Source organism: Heterodontus francisci, unplaced genomic scaffold (assembly GCF_036365525.1).
Source record: "Heterodontus francisci isolate sHetFra1 unplaced genomic scaffold, sHetFra1.hap1 HAP1_SCAFFOLD_1300, whole genome shotgun sequence".
In the NCBI taxonomy this organism is placed as follows: Eukaryota; Metazoa; Chordata; class Chondrichthyes; order Heterodontiformes; family Heterodontidae; genus Heterodontus; species Heterodontus francisci.
Window position 1 is genome coordinate 32501 of NW_027140385.1, and position 15720 is coordinate 48220.

General features: G+C 68.9%; 1 protein-coding gene across 1 annotated transcript in view; it reads left to right on the top strand.

Annotated features, from left to right (window-relative positions):
- LOC137359597 (seizure protein 6 homolog) overlaps window positions 1-3383 on the top strand; it is a 31167-nt gene extending 27784 nt beyond the window's left edge. Inside the window, exons 5-6 of the mRNA XM_068025426.1 lie at window positions 719-911; window positions 3187-3383. Of these exons, the coding sequence (XP_067881527.1) occupies window positions 719-911; window positions 3187-3383 (390 nt within the window). The remainder of the gene's footprint in view (window positions 1-718; window positions 912-3186) is intronic.
- The last annotated feature ends 12337 nt before the right edge of the window (window positions 3384-15720 follow it).

Genomic DNA, 15720 nt, shown 5'->3' on the forward strand with positions numbered 1-15720 from the left:
CCGCACAGTGGGGCCCTTCCCCTGGTGTCTCCGCACTGTGGGGCCCTTCCCCTTGTGTCCCTGCACAGTGGGGCCCTTCCCCTGGTGTCCCCGCACCATGGGGCCCTTCCCCTGTTGTCCCCGCACCGTGGAGCCCTTCCCCTGGTGTCACCGCACAGTGGGGCCCTTCCCCTGGTGTCCCCGCACCGTGGGGCCCTTCCCCTGGTGTCCCCGCACCGTGGGGCCCTTCCCCTGGTGTCCCCGCACAGTGGGGCCCTTCCCCTGGTGTCCCCGCACCATGGGGCCCTTCCCCTGGTGTCTCCGCACTGTGGGGCCCTTCCCCTTGTGTCCCTGCACAGTGGGGCCCTTCCCCTGGTGTCCCCGCACCGTGGGGCCCTTCCCCTGTTGTCCCCGCACCGTGGAGCCCTTCCCCTGGTGTCACCGCACAGTGGGGCCCTTCCTCTGGTGTCCCCGCACCATGGGGCCCTTCCCCTGTTGTCCCCGCACCGTGGGGCCCTTCCCCTGGTGTCACCGTACAGTGGGGCCCTTCCCCTGGTGTCACCGCACAGTGAGGCCCTTCCCCTGGTGTCCCCGCACCATGGGGCCCTTCCCCTGGTGTCCCCGCACCGTGGCGCCCTTGGCCCCTTTCCCTGTGTCGCTCGATATTGTCCTGACTGCCCCTCTCTCTCTCTCGCACTCTCCCTCATTCTTTCACCCTCTTTCTCTTTCGTTCCACTAGGTCAAGACTCTAAACCTCCTGGAAGGTGAACTCCTGACTGTCGAAGGCCTGCAGGGTGATGAGCCGTTAATCCTGGCCAACGAGGCCTTGATGTCGGAAGGTCAGAACATCCGCACTCAGAGCAGACAGGTCCTGATTCACTTCCAGAGTTCGCAGACTGCCTACCCTGGGACCTTCCAATTTTACTGCCGAGGTGTGTACCCTCTCTGTGCTCTCAGCTTGTCTTCCACATCCCCCACCCTCTCAACTCTCCCTCCCCCATCACATCTCCCTCCCCCCCCATTACTCCCCTTCCCCCACCCTCTCAACTCTCCCTCCCCCATCACATCTCCCTCCCCCCCCATAACTCCCCTTCCCCCACCCTCTCAACTCTCCCTCCCCCATCACATCTCCCTCTCCCCTCATAACTCCCCTTCCCCCACCCTCACAACTCTCCCTCCCCCATCACATCTCCCTCCCCTCTCATAATTCCCCTTCCCCCAACCTCAGAACTACCCCTCCTCCTCAAAACTCCCCCTCCCCCACCCTCTCAACTCCCCTCCCCCACATAACTCCCCCTCCCCCACATAACTCCCCCCTCCCCCACATAACTCCCCCCTCCCCCACATAACTCCCCCCTCCCCACATAACTCCCCCCTTCACAACTCCCCCTCCCCTACCCTCACAACTCCCCTCCCCTACCCTCACAACTCCCCCTCCCCCATCACATCTCCCTCCCCCATCACATCTCCCTCCCCCTCACAACTCCCCTCCCCCATCACATCTCCCTCTCCCCTCATAATTCCCCTTCCCCCAACCTCAGAACTACCCCTCCTCCTCAAAACTCCCCCTCCCCCACCCTCTCAACTCCCCCCTCCCCCACATAACTCCCCTCCCCCACATAACTCCCCCCTTCACAACTCCCCCTCCCCTACCCTCACAACTCCCTCTCCCCTACCCTCACAACCCTCCCTCCCCCTCACAACTCCCCCTCCCTACCCTCACAACTCCCCCTCCCCCACATAACTCCCCCCTTCACAACTCCCCCTCTCCTACCCTCACAACTCCCCTCCCCTACCCTCACAACTCCTCCTCCCCCACATAACTCCCCCTTTCACAACTCCCCCTCCCCTACCCTCACAACTCCCCCTCACAACTCCCCCTCCCCTACCCTCACAACTCCCCCTCTCCCTTCACAACTCCCCCACCCTCACAACTCCCCCTCCCCCACCCTCACAACTCCCCCTCCCCCTCTCAACTCCCCGTCTCCCTCACAACTCCCCAACCTCACAACTCCCCCTCCCCCACCCTCACAACTCGCCCTCCCCCTCTCAACTCCCCGTCCCCCTCACAACTCTCCCAAACCTCACAACTCCCCCTCACAACTCCTCCTCCTCCCTCTTCCCCCCTCTGCCCCCCCCCCCCCACCGTACCCCTGTAAATTTTTCCCCCTTTCCGGTATTTCTCCGATTTCCCCCTTTTGAAAGTCACTATTGAATCTCCTTCCTTTCAGGCAGCTCGTTCCAGATCACAACAACTCACTCCGTTAAAACAATGTTTCCTCACGTCACCTCTGGTTCCTTCACCCATCGCTGTGTCCCCCCCACCCGGTTACCGACCCTCCCACCAACTGGGGACCCTCCCACCCAGTTACCGACCCTCCCACCACTGGGAACCCCCCACCCGGTTACCGACCCTCCCACCCACTGGGAACAGTTTCTCATTATTCACTCCGCCGAATCCCCTTCCTGATTTTAAACGCCCCGATTAAATCTCCTCTTAACCTTCTCTGCTCTAAGGAGAAAAATCCCAGCTTCTCCCAGTCTCTCCGCGTTAACCGAATTCCCTCATTCCCTGGGATCATTCCAGTAAATCTCCTCAAGATGGTCACTACCGAGGGAGTGCCGCACTGTCAGAGGGTCAGTACTGAGGGAGTGCCGCACTGTCGGAGGGTCAGTACTGAGGGAGTGCCGCACTGTCGGAGGGTCAGTACTGAGGGAGTGTCACACTGTTAGAGGGTCAGTACTGAGGGAGTGTCACACTGTCGGAGGGTCAGTACTGAGGGAGTGCCGCACTGTCGGAGGGTCAGTACTGAGGGAGTGTCACACTGTTAGAGGGTCAGTACTGAGGGAGTGTCACACTTTCAGAGGGTCAGTACTGAGGGAGTGTCACACTGTCGGAGGGTCAGTACTGAGGGAGTGTCACACTGTCAGAGGGTCAGTACTGAGGGAGTGTCACACTGTTAGAGAGTCAGTACTGAGGGAGTGTCACACTGTCAGAGGGTCAGTACTGAGGAGTGTTGCACTGTCGGAGGGTCAGTACTGAGGGAGTGTCACACTGAGAAGTGACATCCATTGTCTGTACAATGCTGTGGTTGTGTCTGGCGTTATATAAATGCAGGTCTGTTTCTCCTGGTCAGAATTGGAGTTGAGTTTCTGTGTAACCAGTGTCTTGTATTTCCCTTCTGTCCCTCACCTGCTGACCTCCAGCCTACCTACTGAGCTGTGGATTCCCGGTCAGACCCACGTACGGAGATGTGTCTGTCAGTGACCTGTCACCGGGAGCAACAGCTGTGTTCCATTGTGATCCTGGCTTCCAACTGCACGGAGCTGCCTCCATCAGCTGCCTCAACGTGACCCGGCCCGAGTGGAACAGTGAGGGTCCCCAGTGCGTGGGTGAGGAGTGAGTCGCAGGCTCTGGGACGGGGACCAGGGAGAAAGGGGTTTGGTTAACTCCACTGAGGTGTTCGGCTGGGATGTGGGTTCGGGGGGGGGTTCGGCCGGGATGTGGAGTCGGGGGTGGGGTTCGGGATGTGGAGTCGGGGGGTTCGACCGGGATGTGGAGTCGGGGGGTTCGACCGGGACGTGGAGTCGGGGGTTCGACCGGGACGTGGAGTCGGGGGGTTCGACCGGGACGTGGAGTCGGGGGGTTCGACCGGGACGTGGAGTCGGGGGGTTCGACCGGGACGTGGAGTCGGGGGGTTCGACCGGGATGTGGAGTCGGGGGGTTCGACCGGGATGTGGAGTCGGGGGGTTCGACCGGGATGTGGAGTCGGGGGGTTCGACCGGGATGTGGGGTCGGGGGTTCGACCGGGACGTGGGGTCGGGGGGTTCGACCGGGATGTGGAGTTGGGGGTTCGGCCGGGATGTGGGGTCGGGGGGTTCGACCGGGATGTGAAGTTGGGGGTTCGACCGGGATGTGGGGTCGGGGGGTTCGACCGGGACGTGGAGTTGGGGGTTCGACCGGGACGTGGGGTCGGGGGGTTCGACCGGGACGTGGAGTCGGGGGGTTCGACCGGGATGTGGAGTCGGGGGGTTCGGCCGGGATGTGGGGTCGGGGGGGGGTTCGGCCGGGATGTGGAGTCGGGGGTGGGGTTCGGGATGTGGAGTCGGGGGGTTCAGCCGGGATGTGGGGTCAGGGGGTTCGACCGGGATGTGAAGTCGGGGGTTCGACCGGGATGTGGAGTCGGGGGGTTCGGCCGGGATGTGGGGTCGGGGGGGGGTTCGGCCGGGATGTGGAGTCGGGGGTGGGGTTCGGGATGTGGAGTCGGGGGGTTCGGGCAGGATGTGGAGTTGGGGGTTCGGCCGGGACGTGAAGTTGGGGGTTCGGCCGGGATGTGGAGTCGGGGGGTTCGACCGGGATGTGGGGTCGGGGGGTTCGACCGGGACGTGGAGTCGGGGGGTTCGACCGGGATGTGGGGTCGGGGGGTTCGACCGGGATGTGGAGTCGGGGGGTTCGACCGGGATGTGGAGTTGGGGGTTCGACCGGGACGTGGAGTCGGGGGGTTCGGCCGGGATGTGGAGTCGGGGGGTTCGGCCGGGATGTGGAGTCGGGGGGTTCGGCCGGGACGTGGAGTCGGGGTTTCGGCCGGGACGTGGAGTCGGGGGGTTCGACCGGGACGTGGAGTCGGGGGGTTCGACCGGGATGTGGAGTCGGGGGGTTCGACCGGGATGTGGAGTCGGGGGGTTCGACCGGGATGTGGGGTCGGGGGGTTCGACCGGGACGTGGAGTTGGGGGTTCGACCGGGACGTGGGGTCGGGGGGTTCGACCGGGATGTGGAGTTGGGGGTTCGGCCGGGATGTGGAGTCGGGGGGGTTCGACCGGGACGTGGAGTCGGGGGGTTCGACCGGGACGTGGAGTTGGGGGGTTCGGCCGGGACGTGGAGTTGGGGGTTCGACCGGGATGTGGAGTCGGGGGGTTCGACCGGGACGTGGAGTTGGGGGTTCGACCGGGATGTGGAGTCGGGGGGTTCGGCCGGGATGTGGAGTCGGGGGGTTCGACCGGGATGTGGAGTCGGGGGGTTCGACCGGGACGTGGAGTTGGGGGTTCGACCGGGACGTGGGGTCGGGGGGTTCGACCGGGATGTGGAGTCGGGGGGTTCGGCCGGGACGTGGAGTCGGGGGGTTCGACCGGGACGTGGAGTTGGGGTTCGGCCGGGACGTGAGGTCGGGGGGTTCGACCGGCACGTGGAGTTGGGGGGTTCGGCCGGGACGTGGAGTTCGGGGTTCGGCCGCGACGTGGAGTCGGGGGGTTCGACCGGGATGTGGGGTCAGGGGGTTCGGGCAGGATGTGGAGTCGGGGGGTTCGACCGGGATGTGAAGTTGGGGGGTTCGACCGGGATGTGAAGTCGGGGGGTTCGACCGGGATGTGGAGTTCGGGGTTCGGCCGCGACGTGGAGTTGGGGGGTTCGACCGGGATGTGGGGTCAGGGGGTTCGACCGGGATGTGAAGTTGGGGGTTCGGCCGGGATGTGGAGTTGGGGGTTCGGCCGGGATGTGGAGTCGGGGGGTTCGACCGGGATGTGAAGTTGGGGGTTCGGCCGGGACGTGGGGTCGGGGGGTTCGACCGGGACGTGGGGTCGGGGGGTTCGACCGGGACGTGGAGTCGGGGGGTTCGATCGGGACGTGGAGTCGGGGGGTTCGACCGGGATGTGGAGTCGGGGGGTTCGACCGGGATGTGGAGTTGGGGGGTTCGACCGGGATGTGGGGTCGGGGGGTTCGACCGGGACGTGGAGTTGGGGGTTCGACCGGGACGTGGGGTCGGGGGGTTCGACCGGGATGTGGAGTTGGGGGTTCGGCCGGGATGTGGAGTCGGGGGGGTTCGACCGGGACGTGGAGTCGGGGGGGTTCGACCGGGACGTGGAGTCGGGGGGTTCGGCCGGGATGTGGAGTCGGGGGGTTCGGCCGGGACGTGGAGTTGGGGGTTCGGCCGGGACGTGGAGTCGGGGGTTCGACCGGGACGTGGAGTTGGGGGGTTCGACCGGGACGTGGAGTTGGGGGTTCGGCCGGGACGTGAAGTCGGGGGGTTCGACCGGGACGTGGAGTCGGGGGGTTCGACCGGGACGTGGAGTTGGGGGTTCGACCGGGATGTGGGGTCGGGGGGTTCGACCGGGATGTGGAGTTGGGGGTTCGACCGGGATGTGGGGTCGGGGGGTTCGACCGGGACGTGGGGTCGGGGGGTTCGACCGGGATGTGGAGTCGGGGGGTTCGGCCGGGACGTGGAGTCGGGGGGTTCGACCGGGACGTGGAGTTGGGGGTTCGGCCGGGACGTGAGGTCGGGGGGTTCGACCGGCACGTGAAGTCGGGGGGTTCGACCGGGACGTGGAGTTGGGGGGTTCGGCCGGGACGTGGAGTTCGGGGTTCGGCCGCGACGTGGAGTTGGGGGGTTCGACCGGGATGTGGGGTCAGGGGGTTCGGGCAGGATGTGGAGTCGGGGGGTTCGACCGGGATGTGAAGTTGGGGGGTTCGACCGGGATGTGAAGTCGGGGGGTTCGACCGGGATGTGGAGTTCGGGGTTCGGCCGCGACGTGGAGTTGGGGGGTTCGACCGGGATGTGGGGTCAGGGGGTTCGACCGGGATGTGAAGTTGGGGGTTCGGCCGGGACGTGAAGTTGGGGGTTCGGCCGGGACGTGGGGTCGGGGGGTTCGACCGGGACGTGGGGTCGGGGGGTTCGACCGGGACGTGGAGTCGGGGGGTTCGACCGGGACGTGGAGTCGGGGGGTTCGACCGGGACGTGGGGTCGGGGGGTTCGACCGGGACGTGGAGTCGGGGGGTTCGACCGGGATGTGGAGTCGGGGGGTTCGACCGGGACGTGGGGTCGGGGGGTTCGACCGGGACGTGGGGTCGGGGGGTTCGACCGGGACGTGGGGTCGGGGGGTTCGACCGGGACGTGGAGTCGGGGGGTTCGACCGGGACGTGGAGTCGGGGGGTTCGACCGGGATGTGCAGTTGGGGGTTCGGCCGGGACGTGGAGTCGGGGGGTTCGACCGGGACGTGGAGTCGGGGGGTTCGGCCGGGATGTGGAGTCGGGGGGTTCGACCGGGACGTGGGGTCGGGGGGTTCGACCGGGACGTGAAGTTGGGGGTTCGACCGGGATGTGCAGTCGGGGGGTTCGACCGGGACGTGGGGTCGGGGGTTCGACCGGGACGTGGGGTCGGGGGGTTCGACCGGGACGTGAAGTTGGGGGTTCGACCGGGATGTGCAGTCGGGGGGTTCGACCGGGACGTGGGGTCGGGGGGTTCGACCGGGATGTGGAGTCGGGGGGTTCGGCCGGGACGTGGGGTCGGGGGGTTCGGCCGGGACGTGGGGTCGGGGGGTTCGACCGGGACGTGGAGTCGGGGGGTTCGGCCGGGACGTGGAGTCGGGGGGTTCGGCCGGGACGTGGGGTCGGGGGGTTCGGCCGGGACGTGGGGTCGGGGGGTTCGACCGGGACGTGGAGTCGGGGGGTTCGACCGGGACGTGGGGTCGGGGGGTTCGACCGGGACGTGGAGTCGGGGGGTTCGACCGGGACGTGGGGTCGGGGGGTTCGACCGGGACGTGGAGTCGGGGGGTTCGGCCGGGACGTGGAGTCGGGGGGTTCGACCGGGACGTGGGGTCGGGGGGTTCGACCGGGATGTGGAGTCGGGGGGTTCGGCCGGGACGTGGAGTCGGGGGGTTCGACCGGGATGTGGAGTTGGGGGTTCGGCCGGGATGTGGAGTCGGGGGGTTCGACCGGGATGTGGAGTCGGAGGGTTCGACCGGGACGTGGAGTCGGGGGTTCGACCGGGACGTGGGGTCGGGGGGTTCGACCGGGATGTGGAGTTGGGGGTTCGGCCGGGACGTGGAGTCGGGGGGTTCGACCGGGACGTGGAGTTGGGGGTTCGGCCGGGATGTGGAGTCGGGGGGTTCGACCGGGACGTGAAGTTGGGGGTTCGACCGGGACGTGGAGTCGGGGGGTTCGACCGGGACGTGGAGTCGGGGGGTTCGGCCGGGACGTGGAGTCGGGGGGTTCGACCGGGACGTGGAGTCGGGGGGTTCGGCCGGGACGTGGAGTCGGGGGGTTCGGCCGGGACGTGGAGTCGGGGGGTTCGGCCGGGACGTGGAGTCGGGGGGTTCGACCGGGATGTGGAGTCGGGGGGTTCGGCCGGGACGTGAAGTTGGGGGTTCGACCGGGACGTGGAGTCGGGGGGTTCGACCGGGACGTGGAGACGGGGGGTTCGGCCGGGACGTGGAGTCGGGGGGTTCGGCCGGGATGTGGAGTTGGGGGTTCGGCCGGGACGTGGAGTTCGGGGTTCGGCCGCGACGTGGAGTTGGGGGGTTCGACCGGGATGTGGGGTCAGGGGGTTCGGGCAGGATGTGGAGTCGGGGGGTTCGACCGGGATGTGAAGTTGGGGGTTCGACCGGGATGTGAAGTCGGGGGGTTCGACCGGGATGTGGAGTTCGGGGTTCGGCCGCGACGTGGAGTTGGGGGGTTCGACCGGGATGTGGGGTCAGGGGGTTCGACCGGGATGTGAAGTTGGGGGTTCGGCCGGGACGTGAAGTTGGGGGTTCGGCCGGGACGTGGGGTCGGGGGTTCGACCGGGACGTGGGGTCGGGGGGTTCGACCGGGACGTGGAGTCGGGGGGTTCGACCGGGACGTGGAGTCGGGGGGTTCGACCGGGACGTGGGGTCGGGGGGTTCGACCGGGACGTGGAGTCGGGGGGTTCGACCGGGATGTGGAGTCGGGGGGTTCGACCGGGACGTGGGGTCGGGGGGTTCGACCGGGACGTGGGGTCGGGGGGTTCGACCGGGACGTGGGGTCGGGGGGTTCGACCGGGACGTGGAGTCGGGGGGTTCGACCGGGACGTGGAGTCGGGGGGTTCGACCGGGATGTGCAGTTGGGGGTTCGGCCGGGACGTGGAGTCGGGGGGTTCGACCGGGACGTGGAGTCGGGGGGTTCGGCCGGGATGTGGAGTCGGGGGGTTCGACCGGGACGTGGGGTCGGGGTGTTCGACCGGGACGTGAAGTTGGGGGTTCGACCGGGATGTGCAGTCGGGGGTTCGACCGGGACGTGGGGTCGGGGGTTCGACCGGGACGTGGGGTCGGGGGGTTCGACCGGGACGTGAAGTTGGGGGTTCGACCGGGATGTGCAGTCGGGGGGTTCGACCGGGACGTGGGGTCGGGGGGTTCGACCGGGATGTGGAGTCGGGGGGTTCGGCCGGGACGTGGGGTCGGGGGGTTCGGCCGGGACGTGGGGTCGGGGGGTTCGACCGGGACGTGGAGTCGGGGGGTTCGGCCGGGACGTGGAGTCGGGGGGTTCGGCCGGGACGTGGGGTCGGGGGGTTCGGCCGGGACGTGGGGTCGGGGGGTTCGACCGGGACGTGGAGTCGGGGGGTTCGACCGGGACGTGGGGTCGGGGGGTTCGACCGGGACGTGGAGTCGGGGGGTTCGACCGGGACGTGGGGTCGGGGGGTTCGACCGGGACGTGGAGTCGGGGGGTTCGGCCGGGACGTGAGTCGGGGGGTTCGACCGGGACGTGGGGTCGGGGGGTTCGACCGGGATGTGGAGTCGGGGGTTCGGCCGGGACGTGGAGTCGGGGGGTTCGACCGGGATGTGGAGTTGGGGGTTCGGCCGGGATGTGGAGTCGGGGGGTTCGACCGGGATGTGGAGTCGGAGGGTTCGACCGGGACGTGGAGTCGGGGGTTCGACCGGGACGTGGGGTCGGGGGGTTCGACCGGGATGTGGAGTTGGGGGTTCGGCCGGGACGTGGAGTCGGGGGGTTCGACCGGGACGTGGAGTTGGGGGTTCGGCCGGGATGTGGAGTCGGGGGGTTCGACCGGGACGTGAAGTTGGGGGTTCGACCGGGACGTGGAGTCGGGGGGTTCGACCGGGACGTGGAGTCGGGGGGTTCGGCCGGGACGTGGAGTCGGGGGGTTCGACCGGGACGTGGAGTCGGGGGGTTCGGCCGGGACGTGGAGTCGGGGGGTTCGGCCGGGACGTGGAGTCGGGGGTTCGGCCGGGACGTGGAGTCGGGGGGTTCGACCGGGATGTGGAGTCGGGGGGTTCGGCCGGGACGTGAAGTTGGGGGTTCGACCGGGACGTGGAGTCGGGGGTTCGACCGGGACGTGGAGACGGGGGGTTCGGCCGGGACGTGGAGTCGGGGGGTTCGGCCGGGATGTGGAGTTGGGGGTTCGGCCGGGACGTGAAGTTGGGGGTTCGGCCGGGATGTGGAGTCGGGGGGTTCGGCCGGGATGTGGAGTCGGGGGGTTCGGCCGGGACGTGAAGTTGGGGGTTCGACCGGGATGTGGAGTCGGGGGGTTCGACCGGGACGTGAAGTTGCGGGTTCGACCGGGACGTGGAGTCGGGGGTTCGACCGGGATGTGGAGTTGGGGGTTCGACCGGGACGTGGAGTCGGGGGGTTCGACCGGGATGTGAAGTTGGGGGTTCGGCCGGGACGTGGAGTTGGGGGTTCGACCGGGACGTGGAGTTGGGGGTTCGACCGGGACGTGGAGTCGGGGGGTTCGACCGGGATGTGGAGTTGGGGGTTCGACCGGGACGTGGAGTCGGGGGGTTCGACCGGGATGTGAAGTTGGGGGTTCGGCCGGGACGTGGAGTTGGGGGTTCGACCGGGACGTGGAGTTGGGGGTTCGACCGGGACGTGGAGTCGGGGGGTTCGGCCGGGACGTGAAGTTGGGGGTTCGACCGGGATGTGGAGTCGGGGGGTTCGACCGGGATGTGGAGTTGGGGGTTCGACCGGGACGTGAAGTTGGGGGTTCGGCCGGGACGTGGAGTTGGGGGTTCGACCGGGATGTGGAGTTGGGGGGTTCGACCGGGATGTGGAGTCGGGGGGTTCGACCGGGATGTGGAGTTGGGGGTTCGACCGGGACGTGAAGTTGGGGGTTCGGCCGGGACGTGAAGTTGGGGGTTCGACCGGGATGTGGAGTTGGGGGGTTCGACCGGGATGTGGAGTTGGGGGGTTCGACCGGGATGTGGAGTCGGGGGGTTCGACCGGGACGTGGAGTCGGGGGGTTCGACCGGGATGTGGAGTCGGGGGGTTCGACCGGGATGTGGAGTTGGGGGTTCGACCGGGACGTGGAGTCGGGGGGTTCGGCCGGGATGTGAAGTTGGGGGTTCGGCCGGGACGTGAAGTCGGGGGGTTCGGCCGGGACGTGGAGTCGGGGGGTTCGGCCGGGACGTGAAGTTGGGGGGTTCGACCGGGATGTGGAGTCGGGGGTTCGACCGGGATGTGGAGTTGGGGGTTCGACCGGGACGTGAAGTTGGTGGTTCGGCCGGGACGTGAAGTTGGGGGTTCGACCGGGATGTGGAGTTGGGGGGTTCGACCGGGACGTGGAGTCGGGGGGTTCGGCCGGGATGTGGAGTCGGGGGGTTCGACCGGGACGTGGAGTCGGGGGGTTCGACCGGGATGTGGAGTTGGGGGTTCGACCGGGACGTGGAGTCGGGGGGTTCGACCGGGATGTGGAGTTGGGGGTTCGACCGGGACGTGGAGTCGGGGGGTTCGACCGGGATGTGGAGTTGGGGGTTCGACCGGGACGTGGAGTCGGGGGGTTCGACCGGGATGTGGAGTCGGGGGGTTCGACCGGGACGTGGAGTCGGGGGGTTCGGCCGGGACGTGGAGTCGGGGGGTTCGGCCGGGACGTGGAGTCGGGGGGTTCGGCCGGGACGTGGAGTCGGGGGGTTCGACCGGGATGTGGAGTTGGGGGTTCGACCGGACGTGGGGTCGGGGGGTTCGACCGGGATGTGGAGTTGGGGGTTCGACCGGGACGTGGAGTCGGGGGGTTCGACCGGGATGTGGAGTCGGGGGGTTCGACCGGGATGTGGAGTCGGGGGGTTCGACCGGGATGTGGAGTCGGGGGGTTCGACCGGGACGTGGAGTCGGGGGGTTCGACCGGGATGTGGAGTCGGGGGGTTCGACCGGGATGTGGAGTTGGGGTTCGACCGGGACGTGGAGTCGGGGGGTTCGACCGGGATGTGGAGTCGGGGGGTTCGACCGGGACGTGGAGTCGGGGGGTTCGGCCGGGACGTGGAGTCGGGGGGTTCGGCCGGGACGTGGAGTCGGGGGGTTCGACCGGGACGTGGAGTTGGGGGTTCGACCGGGACGTGGAGTCGGGGGGTTCGGCCGGGACGTGGAGTCGGGGGGTTCGACCGGGATGTGGAGTCGGGGGGTTCGGCCGGGACGTGAAGTCGGGGGGTTCGGCCGGGACGTGGAGTCGGGGGTTCGGCCGGGACGTGGAGTCGGGGGGTTCGACCGGGATGTGGAGTTGGGGGTTCGACCGGGATGTGGAGTCGGGGGGTTCGACCGGGATGTGAAGTTGGGGGTTCGACCGGGATGTGGAGTCGGGGGGTTCGACCGGGATGTGAAGTTGGGGGTTCGACCGGGATGTGGAGTCGGGGGGTTCGACCGGGACGTGGAGTTGGGGGTTCGACCGGGATGTGGAGTCGGGGGGTTCGACCGGGATGTGAAGTTGGGGGTTCGACCGGGATGTGGAGTCGGGGGGTTCGACCGGGATGTGGAGTCGGGGGGTTCGGCCGGGACGTGAAGTCGGGGGGTTCGGCCGGGACGTGGAGTCGGGGGGTTCGGCCGGGACGTGAAGTTGGGGGTTCGACCGGGATGTGGAGTCGGGGGGTTCGACCGGGACGTGAAGTTGGGGGTTCGGCCGGGACGTGAAGTTGGGGGTTCGACCGGGATGTGGAGTTGGGGGTTCGACCGGGACGTGAAGTTGGGGGTTCGACCGGGACGTGGAGTCGGGGGGTTCGACCGGGATGTGAAGTTGGGGGTTCGACCGGGACGTGGAGTCGGGGGTTCGGCCGGGACGTGAAGTTGGGGGTTCGACCGGGACGTGGAGTCGGGGGGTTCGGCCGGGACGTGAAGTTGGGGGTTCGACCGGGATGTGGAGTTGGGGGGTTCGACCGGGACGTGGAGTTGGGGGGTTCGGCCGGGACGTGGAGTCGGGGGGTTCGACCGGGATGTGGAGTTGGGGGTTCGACCGGGACGTGGAGTCGGGGGGTTCGGCCGGGACGTGGAGTCGGGGGGTTCGACCGGGACGTGGAGTCGGGGGGTTCGACCGGGACGTGGAGTCGGGGGGTTCGGCCGGGACGTGGAGTCGGGGGGTTCGACCGGGACGTGGAGTCGGGGGGTTCGGCCGGGACGTGGAGTCGGGGGGTTCGACCGGGATGTGAAGTTGGGGGTTCGGCCGGGACGTGGAGTCGGGGGGTTCGACCGGGACGTGGAGTCGGGGGGTTCGGCCGGGACGTGGAGTCGGGGGGTTCGACCGGGATGTGGAGTTGGGGGTTCGACCGGGACGTGGAGTCGGGGGTTCGACCGGGACGTGGAGTCGGGGGGTTCGACCGGGACGTGGAGTCGGGGGGTTCGACCGGGACGTGGAGTCGGGGGGTTCGGCCGGGACGTGGAGTCGGGGGGTTCGACCGGGACGTGGAGTCGGGGGGTTCGACCGGGATGTGAAGTTGGGGGTTCGGCCGGGATGTGGAGTCGGGGGTTCGGCCGGGACGTGAAGTTGGGGGTTCGACCGGGACGTGGAGTTGGGGGTTCGACCGGGACGTGGAGTCGGGGGGTTCGACCGGGATGTGGAGTCGGGGGGTTCGACCGGGACGTGGGGTCTGGGGGTTCGACCGGGATGTGGAGTCGGGGGGTTCGACCGGGTCGTGGAGTCGGGGGGTTCGACCGGGTCGTGGAGTCGGGGGGTTCGACCGGGATGTGGAGTCGGGGGGTTCGACCGGGACGTGGGGTCGGGGGGTTCGACCGGGACGTGGAGTCGGGGGGTTCGGCCGGGACGTGGAGTCGGGGGGTTCGACCGGGACGTGGAGTCGGGGGGTTCGACCGGGACGTGGAGTCGGGGGGTTCGGCCGGGACGTGGAGTCGGGGGGTTCGACCGGGACGTGGAGTCGGGGGGTTCGGCCGGGACGTGGAGTCGGGGGGTTCGACCGGGACGTGGAGTCGGGGGGTTCGGCCGGGACGTGGAGTCGGGGGGTTCGACCGGGACGTGGAGTCGGGGGGTTCGGCCGGGATGTGGAGTCGGGTGGTTCGACCGGGACGTGGAGTCGGGGGGTTCGACCGGGACGTGGAGTCGGGGGGTTCGACCGGGACGTGGAGTCGGGGGGTTCGACCGGGACGTGGGGTCGGGGGGTTCGACCGGGACGTGGAGTCGGGGGGTTCGACCGGGACGTGGGGTCGGGGGGTTCGACCGGGACGTGGGGTCGGGGGGTTCGACCGGGACGTGGGGTCGGGGGGTTCGACCGGGACGTGGGTCGGGGGGTTCGACCGGGACGTGGAGTCGGGGGGTTCGACCGGACGTGGAGTCGGGGAGTTCGACCGGGACGTGAAGTTGGGGGTTCGACCGGGACGTGGAGTCGGGGGGTTCGACCGGGACGTGGAGTCGGGGGGTTCGACCGGGACGTGGAGTTGGGGGTTCGACCGGGACGTGGAGTCGGGGGGTTCGGCCGGGACGTGAAGTTGGGGGTTCGACCGGGACGTGGAGTCGGGGGGTTCGGCCGGGACGTGGAGTCGGGGGGTTCGACCGGGACGTGGAGTCGGGGGGTTCGGCCGGGACGTGGAGTCGGGGGGTTCGGCCGGGACGTGGGGTCGGGGGGTTCGGCCGGGACGTGGAGTCGGGGGGTTCGACCGGGACGTGGAGTCAGGGGGTTCGACCGGGATGTGGAGTCGGGGGGTTCGGCCGGGACGTGAAGTTGGGGGTTCGACCGGGACGTGGAGTCGGGGGGTTCGACCGGGACGTGGAGTCGGGGGGTTCGACCGGGATGTGGAGTCGGGGGGTTCGACCGGGACGTGGAGTCGGGGGGTTCGACCGGGACGTGGAGTCGGGGGTTCGACCGGGACGTGGAGTCGGGGGGTTCGACCGGGACGTGGAGTCGGGGGGTTCGACCGGGACGTGGAGTCGGGGGGTTCGACCGGGACGTGGAGTCGGGGGGTTCGACCGGGACGTGGAGTCGGGCGGTTCGACCGGGACGTGGAGTCGGGGGGTTCGACCGGGATGTGGAGTCGGGGGGTTCGACCGGGATGTGGAGTTGGGGGTTCGGCCGGGATGTGGAGTCGGGGGGTTCGACCGGGACGTGGAGTTGGGGGTTCGGCCGGGATGTGAGTCGGGGGGTTCGACCGGGACGTGAAGTTGGGGGTTCGGCCGGGATGTGGAGTCGGGGGTTCGACCGGGTCGTGGAGTTGGGGGTTCGACCGGGACGTGGAGTCGGGGGTTCGGCCGGGATGTGGAGTCGGGGGGTTCGACCGGGATGTGGAGTCAGGGGTTCGACCGGGATGTGGAGTCGGGGGGTTCGGCCGGGACGTGAAGTTGGGGGTTCGACCGGGACGTGGAGTCGGGGGGTTCGACCGGGATGTGGAGTCAGGGGGTTCGACCGGGACGTGGAGTCGGGGGGTTCGGCCGGGACGTGAAGTTGGGGGTTCGACCGGGACGTGGAGTCGGGGGGTTCGGCCGGGACGTGAAGTTGGGGGTTCGACCGGGATGTGGAGTTGGGGGTTCGGCCGGGACGTGAAGTTGGGGGTTCGACCGGGACGTGGAGTCGGGGGGTTCGGCCGGGACGTGAAGTTGGGGGTTCGACCGGGATGTGGAGTTGGGGGTTCGACCGGGACGTGGAGTCGGGGGGTTCGGCCGGGACGTGGAGTCGGGGGTTCGACCGGGACGTGGAGTCGGGGGGTTCGGCCGGGATGTGGAGTCGGGGGTTCGACCGGGATGTGGAGTTGGGGGTTCGACCGGGACGTGGAGTCGGGGGTTCGGCCGGGATGT